This window comes from Camelus bactrianus, chromosome 1, assembly GCF_048773025.1.
Source record: "Camelus bactrianus isolate YW-2024 breed Bactrian camel chromosome 1, ASM4877302v1, whole genome shotgun sequence".
NCBI classification, from domain to species: domain Eukaryota; kingdom Metazoa; phylum Chordata; class Mammalia; order Artiodactyla; family Camelidae; genus Camelus; species Camelus bactrianus.
In genome coordinates this window covers 13,261,566-13,283,071 of record NC_133539.1, presented here as the reverse complement: position 1 = coordinate 13,283,071, position 21,506 = coordinate 13,261,566, and the positions used below count along the sequence as shown (strand labels likewise).

The 21,506-nt window shown below is 40.1% G+C and overlaps 1 protein-coding gene across 6 annotated transcripts in view; it reads right to left on the bottom strand.

Moving 5' to 3' along the window:
• The window catches only part of GRIK1 (glutamate ionotropic receptor kainate type subunit 1), a 354,894-nt gene that overhangs the window by 90,991 nt on the left and 242,397 nt on the right, over positions 1-21,506 (bottom strand). For all 6 annotated transcript variants that reach the window (XM_074360752.1, XM_074360753.1, XM_074360763.1 and 3 more), the window contains exons 5-7: positions 16,750-16,803; positions 13,383-13,556; positions 4,939-5,082 (exon numbers count right to left, since the gene is read on the bottom strand). In XM_074360752.1, coding sequence (XP_074216853.1) covers positions 4,939-5,082; positions 13,383-13,556; positions 16,750-16,803 — 372 coding nt within the window. The remainder of the gene's footprint in view (positions 1-4,938; positions 5,083-13,382; positions 13,557-16,749; positions 16,804-21,506) is intronic.

Genomic DNA, 21,506 nt, shown 5'->3' with positions numbered 1-21,506 from the left:
TAAATAAATAAATAAACCTAATGACCTCCCCCTCACCATCCCCCCCCAATTAATTAATTTAAAAAAAAGACAAAAATAAACTTTAGGAGAGAAGTTACGGCTGTAAATAAAACACACACAAAAAAGAAAGAAAAAACAGTTGTTCTATTTCTTTTGAACAAACTATTTTCCCTTTTATCTCTTTATGAGTGATAATACTTCCAAACCAAGATGTCTTCAATTTCTCAATAATCATGGGTTTATCTGTTTCAATCAAACCTACACAGAGCTACCAATGTAATCTGATTTATCATTTCATCTCAGCCTCAAGAACAGTGAGTTCTTATCAATTATCAATCAAATTTGAATTTCTCAGCAGGTAATTTTCACCAATTGTCTCTCCATATTTATGAAAACTCATTTCTAGCCACTTCCACATGGGGCCACTCCATCTAAGCCCAACAGAACTTCTAATGTTTCATTTAGATTTTTGGTATTCACCATATTGGAACATTCTTTCAATCAAATTCTGCCTTTCATATCCAGTTCAGACACTCTTAATGTGAGTTTCAGGGAACCTAGCATGATTGTAAAGCTTCTGAGATTGCGAATTTGTATGCCTTTCTTGGGAATAACAGATATATGGTTCAAATCAGTTTTAATTTAGGGTCTGTAACCCAGAAAATAGTTAAGAACCACTGACTTAACCTGAAATCTGATACACTTCACTGCACGCACAGTTCACTGCTCTTCCCAGTACCTGTGATTACAGACTCTCCTCTGCCCAGATGCTCTGATGTACTTGCTCTTTCTACAGCTGTTCCCACTGATCTCTCTATGGCTATCTGGAAATTACTCTGGGTCCAGAGTAACTCTGGCCACAGGCAGAAAGTGCTTCAGCTTCCTCAGCCCCTACATTCAGCCATCATTTCCCAGACGTGGTTTGACCTGAGATGTGGTTTGCTAGGGTTTTCTTTTAGCTCCGCCTGGCTGATTGTTACCTAATGCCTTTGGGTGCCTCTGGAACAATCGTGTGTGCTCAATGATTGAAAGCTCCCGCCTTCCCTGGCATCACTGCACTTGGCCTCTTGTGTGCTGCACACCTGGCTGCATGGAGCTCCTGATTTTCCACTGCCAGGTCCTGTCCTCCTTTTTACAAACACTGCTTCTTCATCTTGGGCTCCAGTGATAACAATGATGACGCCAAATAACAATACCAAGAATGCAGCTCTTACAGGTGCTAGATAATATGCTTAATGCTTTGTATGTGCTGCCTCATTTTCCCCTGACAACAGCCTTATATGGTACACATTCTAGCAAGAACCTCCCATTTAATGGTAGCTACCCTTTCTTGAGCAACCACTACATGCCAGACATTTTGCTAGGCTGTACATGTATTAAATGTAATCCCTACAAACATATAAAGTGGGTATTTTTATCCCCAATTTATAGAAGAGGGAACTGAGAAAAAAAAAAAAAGACGCTAAATGACTAGGTTTACACAGATGGCAAACTGATTAAAACTCAGTTCAGAGTTAAGCAGGCTGCTCTTTCCTGAGACCGCTGCCTCACTCTCCCACTGGAAGCTAGGACCCCAGGAGACAGATCTACCCAGGCCCTGGTTTCTGCCTTACTGAATCGTGTCTGGATATGATATTCATGTGCCAAAAGTGACCTATGGTGCTTGCTCATAGATGGTGTGCGTTCTTCAGCTCCTCTGCTTTTCACTCGTACACGTATCCATTCACCATCTTGTCTGGCATCTATTTACTGGGTGCTTACTCTGCGCTCAGCATCGTGCGAGGACCAGGGAATCGAGAGTGGACAAGCAAAGCTTGCAGATGGACATGCAAACAAATATGATGGTCTAACAAGAGTGATGACGGACGGAAGGAGACTGGATTTGTGAGTCAGGGCCAGCAGACAGAGGCTGGTCCTTGAGCTGGGTCATAAATGGTGATCCAGAGGAGGCACTTCAGTCAGAGGCAAGAGAATTTGGAAGAAGCACATGGCAAGTTCAGGGAATGGCAGAAGGTTCAGTAAATGCCGGGATAGAGGCAGGAGGTAAGAGAGATGGCATTGGGAGTCAGGGCCCAGATCACTAGGGACCCTGCGTGTCCTGCTGAATGATGTAGTTTCCAACGAAAGCTACAAATGAAGCCTGGCATCTCTCCACTATGTAGAATTTATATCAGTAGACAGTCTAAAAACATGTCTTCTAATTTGGGGATGATATCCCCTCTTGTGCCAGGTTAATGTAACTTATATAATAGAGTCCCAGGAATTGAGTTACCGAGGGAACTTATAATCTAACATGCATTTGTTTAACAAGTGCCCAGAGAGATAACACTATAACACACCCTATCATGTTTAAAATCTTCCTTAATTCTTCCTGTCTTTCTAGTTAGCATAACGCACTGGAAGGTAGTTGGCTTGAGAGACCTGTCTGAAAGGCTTACTGGTTCTAAATGATGTGTGGAGTTATCAGGGACTAGTGCACATGCAACTACCTCTTTGCTCGGGAAGTTTACCTCCTGTAACAAATTTGATCTTCACCCCATAAATTCAGTCTGCTGACTTGCTCCTTTATGCTATTTCTGATTATAGTTTTGGAAATCATTTAGACAGTGATAGTTACTAAAGGAAAGGACTGGGGGAAGTTTTTGGACCAAGTGACTTAAAAGCCAAAAGCTGAAAAGTTTCATTGTATTAGGTTCTCATTGAAAGAAAAGATCTGCGTTTTCTCATTTCTGCACGTTTTAGTTTGTCTTAGCATTTCCTCATCTGGTCCTTCAGCAGGCTGGGGCATTGCTCCTGTTTACCAGCTTTCTCATCTTCTCTGCAGGTGCCTACACTCTGCCAAAGGTAGTGTAAGTCGTCATGACTCAGGAGACAAAAGAAAGGATGAGCACAGGCTCCTAATGCATCCTTCCCTCTGCCCCCAGCTGTGGAGACTGAGAATGGGGAATTTGCTTTTTGGAGTAAATGAATGTAAAATGCTTTCTTGCCTTCAATGGGGTCCCTCATCTTAGAGCTCATTATTTCTTTAAATGTATATAAATAAGACTTGGTAATTTCACCTTCTTTTGCAACTTAAGTACATGCAAAAAGGTGCTTGGGGTGCTCCAGTGTGTTTAATCCCAGCTTTCATGTGGTCTCCTGCCTCTCCTTGCACTGGTACAAGATAGAAGGAAACCAGCTGTTTTCTAGTTAAGGATCAAGGTGATCAGGATGGCGATTCAGGACATAACCACGATCGCTGCAGGGAGAGGAGCGGCTACGTGATGCTTTCCTATTAGGCACAGTATGTCTGATCGAGGTAGCTGTCAGAAAGGGTACTTCATGTCATGCAGATCTGTGATTTCTTTGTTGTTGTTGCTTCTGTTGCCAGTTTTAAATTCCTGGCATCACCCTCAGTAAAATGGAACGAGGGCTGTTATGAGTGGTCCATTCCAATAGTAAGAGAATAGCTAATATTTCAGATTCTTACTATGTTCCTACTTACTCTTCTCAAGTATTAACTTTACTCTTTATCCTCAAAATAATTATGTGAGATAGAAGGTGTTATTCCCATTTTACAGATGAGAAAACTGAGACACAGGGAGTTTAAGTAACTTGTCCAGATTACATTGCTCATAAATGTTAGTGGAGCTGGAATTTAAACTCAAATAATGATGATGCCAGGAGTAGGATGAGGTAAGAGAGGTGCCTAGGGCGCAAAATTAAAGGAAGCACTCCTTCTCAGTCTCCTGTAAGTGCAGGGTTCAAATCTGAAAGTTAGTGCCTCTTTAAATTGTGTGCCCAAGGCACTTCTTTGCTGCTTGCCACATCCCAGTCTCAGCCTCGCAAATAACCTTGGTTTGGAGCCTGGGTAGTGTTAACCTTCATACCTCCTGCCTCTCTGGTCCTGACCCTTATGGACCAGAGTCAACCTTCAATGAAGAAGTAGATTGAAGAGCCCAAAAAAGGGTCAGTAGGTACTGAAGAGATCAGCAGAGATAAAGCCCAAAGTAGGTATCTTTCTTCATATTTCTCCCTTGCTCTTAGCTGGGCATCCTTCTCTTGGACTATGCTCCCTGCCATTCTTCTCTTTCATGGCTTTGTCTCACCCCAGCCTCCTCCAGTACAGAGAGAAATAAAGATACTCTTCACTTGAGAGGTAGATGTCTGTATCCCACAGAGAAAACATTAGAGCAGCATCACCGTGTATGGTGTATCCTCAGACAGACCTGGCTGTCCTCAAGTTCTTTATTTCCTTTTGTCAAATCCAGACATACTCTGAGGTGTGTGTCGGGGTCAAAGGTAATCCAAGGATTTATATCAATAAAGCATCTCAGGATCTTAGAACAGGATCTGGTGAAGGGAAATCAAACTGCCTTAGAGAAAAGGAAAGGGTGCCCAGGATTTCAGGGAACAGTGAGTACTGTACCCTTGGAAATCCTTTCATTTATGTGGTATGTTTTGAAAGGGACCAGATTTTTCCAGTTAGCTGACAAATGGTGAAATAATCAGTGTATCATTAGGACAGAGGGGTCCTCCTGTTCAGTCCCATAGAACCCACGACTAAGGAAACCACTGGGACTATGGGATGACAATATGGGAACTATGTCTGGACCAACCTACCTACCCCTTGACCCACAGGTGATAGAATAAGCACCTGTGAGTATCACGAACACGTGTGGAGGGCCAGCAGCAGGTGGCGCCAGCGCTGAAATGAAGGAAGGTGAATGTTATGATCTGTTAACTACTTAAAGTTTCTCATCATCACGTTGGAAAGTTCCTGATAGTTCTTCTAGACAAAACTTTACCAGCGAACTCCCAGCAGACTGACTGGCAACGCCTTCTTTTCCCTTACAGACATCATGCCAACAGAGCCCTATGGGAAGGACCTCGCCAAATGGGCAAGGCCAGCAGCGCTAAGCCAAAGGAAGAACTGAGTAGTGAGCGAGCAGCACTTGCCTCTTTGATCAGGTTCATAAATCTGGGTCCAAGGCGCCATGGCTTGTGTCGATGGCACTGCAGGGAGCTGACAGTCAGCTGGGAAGCCCGGTGGGAGGCAATGGCCACCATGTACACAGCATCATACATCAGGGCCGCTTCAGTCTGTGGAGGAGAACACACACCACATGCTCAATTCCACCTTTGCTTACCTTCCTTTACCTGTGCAATCACCCTGCTTGCCTCCTTATCCCCTATTTGTCTGACTCACCAGCCATTTATTCCCCAGCTAAGTTTTGCTCTCCAATAGCTATTTTTCTCTAAAATGATACTTCATACTCCAGAGTAAATTGTAGTCATAGCTCTGCTTTGTTTTAAGTTCTTAAAAAAAAATAACTCAGACCAGCCACAAAAGATTTGATACAGGGAACACATATTTTTGGAGTGTCTTATGTTAAGCATAGTGTTCTGATCAACTACATTGAGGTGGAAGCTACAAAAGCTCCATATTTGAATATCGGATTTTGTTTCTCGGTATTTACCTGACTCTGTTTATCCATCTATGTCCTTATTTACATTTGGTAGAAAGAAAGTGTTGGGAGTAAAACTAACGTGGTTTCCAGGTAAGGATACTCATGTTGGTCACTTCCATTTACCAGAGTCAAGAAGGTTGCAGTCATGGAATGAGACTCAACAGCAGATTTGGGGAGACCCTCTGAAGAACAGACATGTGTAACTTGCTCAGAAATTGTATGTTCTTGTTAGCACTTGCTTTCCTGATAGAGACTTCAAGTAGTCATTCCTTTTGTGGGCTGGGCGTGTAGTTCCTTGATTCCTCATGAAATTTCTCTCATCTGCAAAATTTCACATAATACCTCCAGCATTTTGTACACTCTCCTGCCCTATGGTTTTCTTGAAGGATAAAATCTTATAATACTTTCATATTTTACTTGAGGGTTTTCATAGCAACTTCGAACATATTAGCTCACTTGAAACTCTTGATAACCCCACCAAATAAAGCAGAACAGATGGATAAAACTTTATTATGTAGGACACCGACCTGTAGACGTTATATTGATTTGTGTAGGGTCACACATGTAGCCAATAATTGGTAGCGTTAAACCAAGATTCCAGGTCATAGAAGGAAGACTATCACGTGGTTTTCCGAAATCAATGGATTCATTCAACATTTACTGTGCATTTTTGAACATGTCTTGATGGAGGTAGAAAGAGAAGATAAGGGGAACTCCATCTTGCATTCCGTCAGTTTTTGAGTCCAGAGAATATCTCTGCGTTGAATACTTACTATTCTGTGCAATCGCTAAAATTGCATTTTCCACGCAGTAGCGTCGTAGCCATTTGTTTTCACATCTGTTTCTCAGTAAGAATGTAGGTTTCTTTGTAGAAACTGCTCAACTTCATTTTCTTAGTGGCTAGCACAGTTCTTGGCACATAAAAGTTGTTTGATAAATGTTTACTGAAGGAATTAATGTTATTTCATGCTTAAAATAAAATATACTTTTGTGAGAACTGTATAATTTCAAGGTTTTATGCTGTGTTTCTAAACAAGCCCCATCTGCAGTTCTTCGCGGTACCTGCTGAGCTATTGAAGGGTGCACATGATGATGAACTGTTCCACTCATATTTGCAAGATTGACATGTAGAAGTTAGATTGGTGATGGTGGTGATGATTGTTAAAGCTTTAAAATATTCTGATGATTTCAGTTCAAAACTGATATAATCCATTTTGCAGATGAGAAAGCTGAGGTTCAGGGGAATTAAGTGACTACTATAAGGCCACCCTCAATCTACTGACAGAATGAGACTTTTATAACAATCAATAACAATAGCTGACATTTGTTGAGCACTTATTATATGTCAGGTGCCATTCTAAATATTTTGCAAAACATTGAATCTTCACCATAACCTGCATGCCTTTATGGGTAAACTGGTGGTGGGAAAGCCAAGATTCAAATGCAGGGAGTTGGTGCTAGAGTTCATGCTGCCAACTGCAAAGCTGAGCTGCCTCTAAACCAAGTGTTTGTCTGGTGATTTAATGATTATAACAACAGATCAACAAAGGTCAGTATTCATTGACAATTAACTACATAACGGGCACTGTAAGTATTTTACAGATGTTATCACCTTTAATTACTAAAATGAAGCCTTTGAAGTAGGTTTTGTCCCCATTTTATGGAGAGAGAAATTGAGGCTTGGAAGTTTACAGAATAACGTCAATCACTTGCCTAGAGTTATGTAGCCAGTTGCAGGGAACGAGGATCCCATCTCAGGGTGGAAGCTTAACTTCCAGAACTCATGTCTTTCATCATCATGTGATGGGGGCTTGGACATGCTTAGCAGCGGAACATTCCTTTTTTATTTTTTTACACCTTTGTATGTATATTCACTAAGTGGCTGATTGGTTGATTTGACAGAGAAGTGTGAGGAGAGGAATTCCAATGATCTAACTTTTCCATAAACTTAAAGACTAGGATTTTAACTTTCTTTATCAATGTTGTCTCTACACTGGGCTGGGTAAGAACATGGTTCAAAAACATAGGTCTGATCAATGCTTTTCAAATTCAAAGAAGAAAATTATTTATCCTAAAACTATGCTGCCCCTTGTCATACAATGCTTTCTTAGATTGAAGAGATGTTTACTCCAAGTTTTTTTTTATTTATAGCATAATAAACTACCACTGAATTTCCTCCCCTTTCCAGTTTTGTGCTAGAGGTCTATTTGCCAAACAACAACTCTCAAGTCATTTTAGGTAAATTAAAAAAAAAAAAGTTGGCTTGTATTTCAAATTTTATTTTTCCAAATGTGTTTGTGTTCACGTTTTATTTACGTCTAAAGCCTGGATGACACCACAGATGCTCAATGCCTCTAAGAGAATCTTTTTACAACAATATGGATCACGAAACAAGCATACAGAAAGTGAGCTTCTCTCCAGTGCACAATGCTTGGGTTATTACAGTGATGCACAATAAAGGATTAACTCAAAGTGTTCAGACTCATCAAACCCTGCACATCCCAAAGGAAGGACTAGCCTTTCACTGGCTTCTGGGAGATTACCTCCTTGGAATACCCTGCCTGATCAGGGTATCTTTGGGTACTGTAGATAGTTTATGCTAACAATGTGATTTACAGTGAATATTTGCTCACCGGGGGCTCTGGGCCGGGCCATATCAGTGTGACCTCTGGAGTGGCTGGAGACTAACGAAGCTGGGTGGGTGCTCTATGCTTATGTGACTGATTCCCCCCACCCATAAAATCCCCAAACACTGAGGCTCAGGTGAGCTTCCCTGGTTGGCAACACTTCATATGTGATATCACACATCTTTGCTGAGAATATAAAGCACATCAGTGCAGCTCTCCTGGCAAAGAAGAAGCTCCTGCATGTTGCTCCTGGACTTGGTCTTTTGTGACTTTTTCCTTTGCTGATTTTAATCTGTATCCTTTGGCTGTAATAAATTGTAACTGTGAGTGTAACACCTTTTCTGACTTCTGTGAGTCCTTCTAGCAAATCATCACATCTGAATGTGGGCTTGGGGATGCCAAGGCAAACCAGTGAGATGCTGTATCACCTTAGGGTGAGGACTAACCAAACAACATGGCCTTACAGAGTCCCCACATTTTTTTGCCTGCCTGGTATATAACTGTTGTTGGAAAAAGCTAGAGGAGACCAGGGTGCTGAAGGGAGACCTAATCTTTGGAAAACAAATGAGCAAAAGGTATAGATTCTCCATCTCTCCATATTTGGAAATATTCTCACCTAACCTGGCATGGATGGACAAGTCAGTTCTCTAGGAGGGAAATACTATCAAATAACACCTCATTCCCTTCATTTCCTGAACTTCTTTTCTTACATAGTATTCACAGTTTCCTCTGCTACGATGCAAATATCTCACCCACAGCAGAGAGCTAGCAGGAATTTTCCTCTTAGTGTGAGTTAGCTGGTTTCTCTCTTTTCTGAGATGTGCCTCTTGAAATGATGAGGATTCTGATACGGATAGGAAGGCCAGCGTTTTGCCTTCATGAGCCCTACAAGGGAGCACAGGCTGGAGGGGGTGGATGCTTCTGACGGAGCCAAAGTGGTGGGAGAGGCGATGAGCACTCAGGAAGCTAAGAAGAGCAACCTGCAAATGAGCTGGGGTTTGGAAACAGGTTGTGCAAAATAGTGAGGATATTACCACGTACTCACAATCTAGAAATGCAGTAACTAGGACAACAGCTCCAGCAGGTCCAGTGAGGCCAGCACAGAGGCTGGCACATTGTGAATCCCAGTGAGTATTTGCCAGCTTTTGAAAGAGACAGGGGTAGGGAAAACAGGACTGTATGTGGAGTTGGAAAACAGACCTGGGTGATTCCACTGGTCATACAGGGTCACACAGGTCTCAGCTAAGAGGCCTTTTTGGGCTACATGTGCAAATTGAGGAATGTTAACAAATGGGTTCTGCCTTGAACAGGACACAATAAGGATTCTGCCTCTGTATTTCAGAATGTCTTTTGTTCTTCTTTTAGTGACTACAAATTGGCCAAACAGCAGGTAGCGTCAAGTAAATTCAATTCTGTTTCCTGAAGGCTTTGTATATGTCACCTAATTTAATCAGCAAAGTAACATTATAAAGTATTATTATACAGATTTACACATGAGCAAGCAGGCTCAGACAGGTTAAATAACAGGTTATTTAGTTATTTAGGGGCATAGCAAGGACTGAAAATTAGGTTTCCTTTATCTGGAAAGATCTTGCTTTTTCTACCAAAGCCCACTGCTTCCTGTCCCTCATCACAGGGGTAGCAGTGGTCACGCAAGGTGGATGCTCAAGTTGGACACTCAAAATTGTCTTCTCCGTGGATCATGATTATAAGAAGCACTTACATGTAAGATAAGGGTGCTGACTTAACTTCATGTTGTGAATGCATCTGAAGAGCTGGGAAGGCAGATAACAGAATGATGGAGAAGCACCCATCTGAGAACGGACCACTCCATCACCCCAGTCTATCCAAAAGCCAATAGGTCGAATTAGCCCAAGTGCTGAGAGAAATTTATACATAGCGAAAAAGAATGAAGGTGATTTTACAAAATCACTCCAGACTTCTACCAAGTTAATTAATACTTCAGTTGATGAAACCTCCTAGCCTTTTTAAAAAAAATCTCAAGATGTTTTAAATAATGAGTTTCACTATTTTTGAACTCTATTAACTCAGTCACAGGTTTCTTAACTAACTTGAATTTTATGCCTGTTTTTAAAGTTAATATTTTTCTTTTAATTAAAGCCATGGTTCTTAAGTCTGAAGTCAAAATTTTTGGATTTAGACAATGACTTATTTATTTTCAGGTTTGGATGTGTTTTGACATAATAGTGTTCTTTGAAGATGTTTTCAAGTGTACAGAGCTCTAAGAAATTCTTAATAGTTAAAATATTAAAGAGGAAAATGAGTAAGTAGATGGGAAGTAAAAATACATATGTTAAACAAAACCCTGTGTTTTATATGCATGTGGACATCTATATATGTATGTGGCACAGACAAAAATATGACTATACAGGGCTACAGGTAAATTCACTTCAGAGAATGGTGGATAATGCGTGTGATTTTGGAGAAAGCGATCCTATTGTAGTAAGGGTATTACTTAAATATTAATAGTGGTTAGTTTATGGTTATTTTTTGAAATAATATTGCTTTAGAATAATCTCTGTCTTTACTAATCATTCTTATTTCTTATTTATAGAGGCTTTCTTTGGACTTTTGCAGAATTATTTCAGGGCTACTTGGATGTTTTTCATTTAACATCTTGAGTCCTAGTAGAAACTAAATTCATATTTATTTAGTACATTAATTCCTTTATTAAATACATGTTTATTGAAGGCCTGCTTTGTGCAAGCCCTTTCTTGGTGCTGAGGATAGAGCCAAGCACAACAAGACAAGGTTTATAACTTCATGAAGTTTACATTTTCATAGGAAAAGGCATAAACAAACAAGTCTAAATACAACACATTAAATCATAAGGGCCACAAAGAAAAGTGAAGCAGGTTAGGGGAGAGGGGATAACAGGGGAGTGGTTCATAGAAGGCCTCTCCAGTGAGGCAGCATTTGAGCAAACCTGAATAGGGGAAGGTTCTAGGAATTGGAAGCAGCAAATGCTAGAGAGGCAAGAACAAAAGAAATGCAGGACCTGAGCTATATATACACATACCTATAATAGACCCAGTAGGATTGAAACCAGAGGGCTTTTTATCTTTAAGGCAGAGAAGAAAGAGTTTGAAGACAGAGGCAATTTGAGTGCAGATTTGTTATCCCTAGTCCCGGGCTTGGAGACTCGGGGTGTGCTCTCCCAACTCAATGATCAGTCCATCGGGTGCCCTTCTACCTGCCCTTTAACCTTTCTGTGACTCTGTTTCTACACCCCCAAATCAGCCACCTCGACTAGATGCCAAAAGGAAACAGTGAACTGCAAAACGGACTCTTTGGATAAATACAGGTCAGCATTATGTTCCACGGGATCAGTTTCAAAGCTCTGTCTGCATGACTATGGGAGCCAACGTCACGTGGGCACTGAGAGCTACCGCTTACTTTGGACCCATATTGTTGTGACCTGCCCGAGCTGCTCTGCTCACTTACAGCGCCTGGTGAACTGCCCTCCTCGAAGTCCCCATCTTCCTTTCTGTAGTTTAATAATAATGATGATGATGATGATAATTAATAATAATAATAATAATAGTAATAATAATAACAGCAACAGTCATAGCAGAAACCCCGCGGGTCGGGTGAGAAGACAGTAATAGATTCTAGACCAGAATGGGGTCTCGTCCATCCACAGGGACTCGGCTCTGCCATGCTCCCTGCTGTTTGCCATGCTTCATGCCAGGCCTGACCGGGTGTGAGTGGCATGGCCTGTCCCCCTCGTTCAGTGGTTTCCCTCGTCTTAGTCCTTGTGTACAAACTGTTCTGTCACCTCAGTATAACTGAAGAGAACAGACACACTTTTTTCTTGGTAAGTTAATCCATACTTGTGATGAATGTTTAATGTTTGGTATGATCCACAGTCTGTTGATATAGCTCCAAACTATAACTCTTTTAGTGAAACATATCAAACCATATTTGAGCACAATGGAATTAGAAATCCAGAAGGAAGAAGAGAAAAACCAACATATTAGCATCTCTCTCTATCTGTCTCTCTCTTTCCCCCTCTTTCCCTCCCTCCCTCCCTCCTTCTCTTTCTCTTTCTTTCTTTCCCTTTCCTTCTTCCCTTTCAGAAGCCTCGTGTTTCCCTGGATATTCTCCACTTATGCTTATTCAAAGCAACGTTTCCAATCATCCCAAGGCTCATTTGTACAAAAATGTTTTCCATCAGTATCACTCAGATCGCTTTGTATATTTTAGGAGATATTTCAGGTTTAAAAAACAGTCAGGGACCTTGAACATAGGATCATCCAGAACCACTTAGTTTATTCATTTCTTTCTTTCTTTTTTTTTTTTCACTTGTTCCTCATTTTAAAAAAAGGTAGAAAAAGAAAAGGAATCCCAAGTTTATTTCTCTGTGAGATGATACCTTTCAGTTATCGGTAAATTGCATCTTAAAAGCAAGTGTGCTTCTCCCGATGTTGGGAACAGAGAATGAAACACTATGCCAATTTAAAACGCTATTACCTGCCCACACTCCCAATATCTTTTCCCTTGGATGACACTGTTCTGACACAGAAATCTTTTTTTTTTATTTCCTGCAATTTTCTTCCATCACACAGGGAGCTTCATTAGAGAAGTAAAGCAAAGGTGGGTGCGTTTGACAACAAGAGACAAATGATGTTACTGGGACGCTCTGTGATGAGGCAGTTTGCAATGTATCTGTTCAGCAGAGCACCTCTCTCTCCTCAGGAGGCAGCCTTGGCATCTGCTTTGTGAGCAACATACGGTTGGTGTGAAGCACTGTCAGCGTCTGCAAAGGTGTGCCTCCAGGTACCCAGGACAGGAAGAATGTGAGTGCGCTGCCTGTATGGGAATTTGGACCTTTCTGCATGTGCTTCTGCTGGCTGAAAGGTGGCAGAAGCGAGGAAGGCACACTGGTTCTGCAGAACTTTCATAGGCAACATGCTTTCCCTTAACACTCCTTCCTACCCAAGGCCACATTCCCAGGGGGAACCCTCTCCCTACTTACCCTTGCTTTGGTTTCTGCTTTGTCTCCATTTGGCTGACAGTAGTGGCTACTCATGTTAACTGTTTGTTTTGTTTCGTTTTGTTGTTTTTATCTGAGTCCATTACTGTCAGGAAGCTGAAAATAGCAGTTTTTGATAGTAGCCATGCACAGGCTTTCAAAATACATAAAACCTTTCCTTCTTCTCTCATACAAGTCGAGGCGCAGGTTGTAACACTTTTTCCTCGCACTATAGAAGGCATACGAGATTCTTAACCTAACCTCTAAGAAAGTCAATCTCTCAGATGATTTTATTTTAAAACTACTTACTGTCATCATGCCATCCAAAAGGCCAGTCTCGGGCCTGGGTGGGGCCTGCAGTCTCTCCATGGACCACTTCTCAATGATGGATGACACGTAGGGGTTGTCAATATTAAGCAGCCGAAACCCAGTCATATTAACACCACTGTACCTATAGAGTTCCAGATCTAAAGCAAATAAGTCCTGCGCAGTATTAAAAATGATAAAAGTAGAAAGAGTTAACATTTTCAGTGCTCTTTACGCAAAAGAGAACTAATAATGGTAGAAGCAACAAATAGATTGAAACAGAAATGGCAGCCACCATCACATACGGTCTCTATAAAAGAACATTTTCCATTGTTTTCATTTGCATGCTGCCTGACAAATTCTAAGGCAGTGATCAGTTTCCATTTTCATCCTTTTTTTGCAATACTGTTAGAGTTTGTATAAACCAAGAACAGGAATTTAGCTGCCAATAATTAGTATGCCCTTGAGCACAGTACGTGACATTCTGAGAAGCCAGAGAATTCTGTGTCTAGGGGAGTTGGGAGGGATTTTTGTGTCCATTTGGTTCATTGCCATTATTTTCTAGATGAGGAAACTGGGATTCTGAGTGGTGATGTGACTGTCGTGAGAATGATTCACTTATCAGTGGCAATACAACCTTTCTCCATCATATCTTGCTGCCCCAGGCTACTTTGAGTCTTGCAAAGACTTTGGAACTTGCATATTCATTTGACGGGAAGATCACTCTCAGAAGAAAAGAAAAAAACCACTCCCTGGCTCACTGAAAATAACTCATGTCCCATACAATGAGGGCATGAAGAATGCTCACTGGACATAAGCTCAGAGTAAGAACCTCACGGTTCTCAGAGAATAAACTGCAGCCTATAGTTGTGTGGACATGAGTATCTTAAAAGTAGAATTTGTCCCCTTCTAGAAAATATTGCAGGAGGGAAAATACAAAAACCTTTAACCCACTGCAGTGTTTCCCATTACAAATGAGGCTGAGTATAAACCAGAAATTTATGTTGGCTCACATTTAAAATAGATGTATGTGATAATTTCAACTTTTCTCCTATAAAGAAAGGTTAGATTCTAAAAGATGTTATTAAACATTTCTCACATTTAACAATAAATCAAACTTTCAAAATAGCATTTCACTGGAGATAAAAGAAAAAAAAAAACTTCGGTAAAAATTTCCTAACAATGTAAATGCTTTATGCAAGTACAATACGAGACATCATCAGTACACCATCAGTAATGACAGTGGTTGCTAAAGAGAAGTAGCTTCGGAAACACTCCATGATTTGATTGTGCAGAAGATGCATACACGTTTATTCTTTCGAATAACTCTTTCCTACATCACTACTTCTTCCCAAGATAATTTTGGATTAGACTGTAGAACTAAAAGAGCGTAGCTTTTAATTCCTGGCTCATATAAGAAAAAGTACAGTGCCTTTTAAAGAGTTATATTTTTTCCTCGCACTAAGTAACTATTTTTTTTCTTCTTTAAGTTTTATTAGTAGTCATGAGCAAAAATGGGAAGAATATAAAAGCAAAGCATGGCAGAATGCAGATAAAACCAAAGGAAATTGCTTAAAGAATCAAATTTAAGAATAAGACCCAAGAAAGAATGATTCCTTTAAAACACACAGTGAATAGAAGGAAAATAACTCAAGCTGCAGGGGTTCAGACAGAAACTTACAGGAGGTAAAGTGAATCGTTTATGAATTCAACAGCACATAAATACAATGTGCTAAAATGAACATGTCAAACATGTTCAAAATTAGCTTGACCCCCAAATTGAGGTTTCTATGTAATACAGAATGAGGAAAGTTCAAGGTCCAGTTTTCAACATCTCCTTGTTTCAGAAAATGAAGAAAGAAAGGGTATGAGGGCAACTGGTTTGTCCTTCCATTGAAGACTAGCCTTCTTAGGTTTCATTGTTCATACTCTTTCTCAAATTTCAACAAACCCCAGATTTTAAGGGTGTGTACACCAGGAGGTGAGAGAAAGCTTTGAGGCAGATGGCCATGTCACTTTGAGGAAGACCTACGTGTTCATGGTGATGGGGAAGGACCATATTTGTGAGCAGAGCGAGACACTTCCCAGTTGCCAGGGTTTCCCTCGACTGTTCTGACAGAGGACCTGAGCAGGATGTCAATGAGGGGACCACAGAAGCTGTAGTTCAGGAACTTCTGCCCTGCCCTGCATCCTTCCTCCAAGCTCAGGAACAGTGATGATTCTGACAACTGCCCCAAAGCATTTGTCTCATGATGTCCTCTGCAGCTTTTCATGTTCTCAGGGATTCTTGAGTCAGGAATGGAATTTATTGCTTCTAGAAGTATGTGTATAATACATGCCTGGTCCTTGTTTCAAATTCTGTGATTTTCCTACTTCACCAGCCTGCTTTGTGAGTTTTACTTGGTAACATGGTACTTTTACTGAATCTCCCCAATCTGGGCAGATTTTAGTCAACACAGTTTTACAGATTATAAATGGAGGTTGGTTCTGTGTTTCCTTCTCGTATGAGAGTGGAGTATGTGTGTTGGGAGGGGTGCAGTGTGTGTGTGCGTGTGTGTGTGTGTGTGTGTGTGTGTGTGTGTGTGGTTGAGAGCTATCACATCATTTTGATGTGTTAAATGCCTAAATTGTTCTCCCTTGATCTGATAATCTCTCAAAATTTAAGGTATTATAGTTTCAAATTTCTCAGGCTTAGAGCCATGATTTTTCTTATGAAGAAGAAAGTTAAATGTACAAAGCATCTCCCAAGCTCCTCTCCTTGGTGGTCTTCAAAACATCTGACAGGTGACCCCTGGCTAGCCCAGCTGTCTACTGGATACAGACAGGGAAATCACATCAGATCAAAGAGTGCCAAGATATACTTTGGTGTGCCCTCTAACATATATAGAGGATGTATATAATTCTTCTTTATTAATAGTTTGTACTTTGGCAGTTTGTATTTAATGGAAGTTTTAATTCCTTTCTGGATGCACATATATTGATGCTAGTGAGGAAGGAAAGAAGGAAGGAAGGAAGGAAGGAAAGAAAGAAAGAAAGAAAGAAAGAAAGAAAGAAAGAAAGAAAGAAAGAAAGAGAGAGAGAAAGAGAGAAAGAAGAGAAAGAAAAAAGAGAAAGAAAGAAAGAAAAGGAAGGAAGAAAGAAAAGGAAGGAAGGAAGGGAAAGAAAGGAAGGAAGGAAGAAAAAGAAAGGAAGGAAGAAAGAAAGGAAGAAAGGGAAGGAAAGATCTGCTATTAAGCATTTCTGGATTTAGAGGATTCTTAGGAAAGTAGAGCAGATCTCCATGACAATAGCTTTGACACTGGCAGGCTGACTTTGAAATAATTGAAGATTTCTTTATAGTGTGGAATACATTTCAACAGGAAATGCTTACCAGGGTTGTGAAAAAGTAGTGATAGTACTCAGTCATCATGCCCATGAACAGGATCTGTGAAAGACAGACAAAGGAAAAGAGTCAGAAACAGAATTATAATAAGAAATAGACAGTTAATAGTTCACTGCAATAGGGATATAGAAAAGGAAGGGGCTTTGGAAATTCATAGACTCAGTAGATCAGAAATCTGAGACAAGTCTGTGATTGATGTGGAGCTAGGTCCCAGGCCACTAACCTCCATCCAATGCTCTTTCATTATGCTATGTTTGACCTTCATGGAAGTCTGATGTTCAAATTTAAAAAAATTAAAAATGCTCAACCAATTTTATATCTGGAATTATCCATAACAGTACAGAGTTCTGCCTTCCCTCTGCCTAGGCTTCTGAGTAATCCCATGCTTAGATATATATATTATTGATCTCCTTAACACCTCAGAGTACTTAACACCTCAGAGTAAAACTCATTAGGTGTTGAACTGGCAATACTGATATGTAGATATATTTAAATGAGGGTTTATAAATATGTATATCTCTTAAACCCTTCTCTCTACCCTCTTCCCATTTTATCCCATAGAACGAGTGGAGAAAAAGAGGATTGCCTACAGATAGAAGGCTGGGGACTATTTTTATACATACTCATCTGCCTCTTAATTCTGATTCGGTTACCTAATTGGGATCTTGATAGTTTCAAACATTGTGCAGATTGTTTTTATTTGGTTGGAAAGGGCAAAAAGGACGTAGACAGAAAGGACATGTGTTCTGGGTAGAAGCAGTTTCTTAAACTGTGATCTTACTTTTGGATTCCTGGAAATGGTGTTCACTGAGAAGAAACAGTGGCAAACGTTTTGTAGATAAGATATTATCATTAATTTTTTTAAATCAAGAGTATCACCTTCCTTGAGGCAGGTCACCAAAGGAGTACTTGGGTCCTGATTTTTTTTTTTTTTTTTTTTTTTTGGTATTTGCATAGAAGTGAATGGAGAAGACTCAGAAATCAAATTTTCAAGACAGTTTTCCCCCTAACTCTGACAAATTCTGGATGCAAATGAGAATCCCCTCTGGAAGTTTTAAAATCAGATATTCTGGACTCCATCCCAGAGGTATCCTGAATTAGAATTTCTGAGAGTGGAGTCTGGGTTTCTGTATTTCACAGCAATGGATGAGAAACACTGCTCTGTGGAAAACATGTCCATTTGCATTAAGGAACAAGGACTTTTGTAACTTCGGTTCAAGAGATTAATTGAAAACATCTTTGGAAAAGCAACACAAGTTATCAGAGGTTTTATAAGGTGCTTAAGATATGTAAACTAGCATGATCTTACATGAAAGGGGATAAAAAATGAGAGGGTATTCAGAGATGGCATGTAACATGCATGAGCATGGATCTGACGCTTCTTCTGGCCTCTCTCCTAATATGGAAACCAGAGGAATATTCAGCAAAATTCTAATGTCAGGAAGGTAAGACAAATGACAGGAAGGTCCCTCCGTGAATCATAAGGTCCCAGCGTGTAAGTCGCTTCTATGGTGATAACAAGACCAGACACACAAAAGGATTTTTAAAAGGGTAGAACTGCTTCAGGGCCATCAACAACATTTAAAGTCAGGCATGGTGGGGTCTTGTTAGAGGGTCTCTTAAATCACTGGAGCACAAAAAGGTAACCTGCTGGGGTCAGTCAGGAATTCAATTTTTCACTTTGTTCATTAATGTAATTGCAGCCAAGACTACCGCTTGAAAAGGAACTGGGCAAGTTTTATGTCAAGATATAGGCTTGGACACTGAGGTTTCAAATACTGTTTCTGAACCTGAAAAAACACAAAGTCATCTGAATTTTCAGCTTTTCAAATGGGTTGGTTTTTCTTTTTAAATTTTATTATTTGGTCACCAAATAAGGGCATGGGCTCTTTTTTTAATTGAAGTGCAGTCAATTACAATGTGTGGCATAGGCCTTTTTAAAAGCAACTTTCAACTAATTTTTTTTTTTTAATTCTTGGAAGCAGATATTCATTTGCTATGTCTCTTATTTATGTTAGAAAAGAGTTATGTAGATGCAGGGAATAAACAGCTAATGGACTTGCTTTAATTGTAGAAAGAATCCTTGGGTCCTCTAGGTACACTTTTTACGTGATACACTAGAAAAATCCCCATTCTTGACTGTCCTACCGAGTGCTTGGGTCAGTGTCTGATGGTTCTTCCCTTGAATTTCTGAGAAATGGACATTAAGAAACAAGTATAGCCATGGATTGTTGAGCTGTCAACTTTGTGGACTGTCTAGGACACAGGTGAGTGAGAAGCTTTCAGATAGGAATAAAGCCAACAGTACCAAAGGTGGTGCTTTTTAAACCACTGTCCCCATAATGGTTTCTAGACTGGTTGGGACTGGCTACTCTCTTGTCTAATAGCCGTACACTTTATAGCATTCACACAACGATTTTCTCTCTGCATGTTGGTATTTCAACTAAAAGTCATTAAGAGATTACAAAAATGTCACATCAAGATAAATGTCAGGTTTTCAAATAAAAAGTGTAATCATGATGGGGCTTTTAAAATGGTTCTTTGCAAAACTGACTTTTTCCTAACCAACACTACCGTCTTTGAATTTTGTGTCTGTACTTTGATGGGTTGACCAGGAGGTGCTGGCCTAGGCAGTGTACACTTTACCAAAACACGATTGCTCAGGGTTAGTTTTGTCTCTATTTAAATCATTTTTAATGGTGCAAAACACATCACATCGTACACACGAATTATGAATGTGACTGTCAATACTATTTGTATTAATGGCATATTCTCCTTAATTCCTTCCACTAATATGTTCTTTTAATAATGGTTGTCCCCTAAAGGAATTATTCTTACTAAAAAACCCTTAGAAATCATATAATTCAGTTAGATTGATAGACCATTAATATCTAGCCTTTTCAGTAACATTTTGTATCTGTAAGAGGGACGTATTGAGTACTATCAGTCTTCTTGATTTTGGAAGACCCATTGTATGAACACCATTAGGGTCACTGCCAGTTTCGCAACTTGAAGGACACATGATTCAATTGCATTTCTTGGTTTCTTGGTCTTGGGTGTGGGGAAGGGGCTGATTTTGGCCAAGGAAGTGGGAAAGATACTGACATGTGTCACCCTCAAGAGGTCTCACTCACCTTGACAGGTGACTGGCATGGTTATCAGTGCCAGACAAATTTTTTTTTTCCTGAATAAATACACTTTTCTTTTTTCATGAATACTGAAAGTTATGTAAGTTCCCTTGTTTATGCCTTTGTTTTGATTGCTAGGGACTTTAGGGTCAAAACTGTGGCTCTTCCATGAGCAACTAGTCAGGAACATAGGTAAGTATTTTATATGCTAACGTCATTCAGCTTTATGTTTTTTAATCTAATTTTCCCCTTGGTATCAAATCTTCTCCTTAAAAAAAATTTATAACTTTATTCCAAACATATTTTTCTAGGATGCTTTAATGCTTTGTATAATAAAGATCTAAATAAATAATCATGGTTGGGAGAACTGAGTAATTTTTTCTCACAAAGAGAAATGAACTATTCAGATCTGATGTAGCTGGATTGGGTCAGAGTAACAAAAAAGGCCTCTAACAAAACACCATTCCTGATTAATCATACTCTATGTCCTGCAGAATCAATCATTAGGACTCAAAAGTTCTCATAGATGGGAATGGTTAATTTTGCGTGTCAACCTGACTGGGCCAAGGAGTGCCCAAACTGAACATTACTGGAGGGTGTTTCCAGATGAGATAAGCTTTTGAGAAAGCAGATGACCCTCCTCAATGGGGTGAGTATCATCCCATCCACTTAGGGCCTGAATAGAACAAAAAGGCAGAGGAAGAAGGAATTCACCCCTTTTGCTTCCTGCCTGCCTGCCTGAGCTGGGACATTGCATTCTCCTGCCCTTAAATTGAGACTTTTCACCATTGACTCTTCTGGTTTTCAGCCCCACAGTTTCAGACTATAATTACACCACACTTTCCTGGGTCTTTGGGCTTGCAGATGGCTGGTTGTGGGCCTTTTCAGTCTCCATAGTCATATGAACCAATTCCTCATGATAAATCTCTTCGTATGTATTTCCTATGGTTCTATTTCTCTGGAGAACTCTGGCTAGCACAGAGAAAAATCAAAATACTAGACATCCTGCATACTCTGCATCTTTATGACATCCCATTCTGTTTAGATCACATAGTCCTTAAACCAGTGAGGGGAAGGGTGGCTGATACCCACAGGAAGGCTATCTCTGTATTTTATGGTTGTAGAAATGCCACAAGACTATCCTATTGTTTCAGTGGCTGGAAAATAATTACTATTTTCTTTCTTTTGTAGTTAAAATGAATCATCAGAGAGCAGAATAAAACTCACTGAGAGGACAGTTCTAATGATCCCACTGGTATGAAGATACTCTGCAACACAGTTGTTAACGATGATGGCCCTGCTTTGGACCAGCTGCTCTCTGGGGTTCTTACAACAGAACTGTCATGGCCTTGTTCCCAATAGCAGTGACACTTCTTGCTCTAGCCCTGTCATTCTGGGTAAAGACAACCTCTTGGATGTAGATGAGTAAAGTTATCCCATACAGCCTGAGCATCACAAAGATTGTATTATAGTTTGTTTTGAATATACTCAAGTCTAGATGAGGATAATTTGTGGAGTCTAATTCCTGTGGTTGGTGACACAGTTGGTGCCTAAGACACCTGGAAAATCTCTGGGTAATAGTCTTCCAATAACATGTCCTGGTATCTAAAGGCGCCT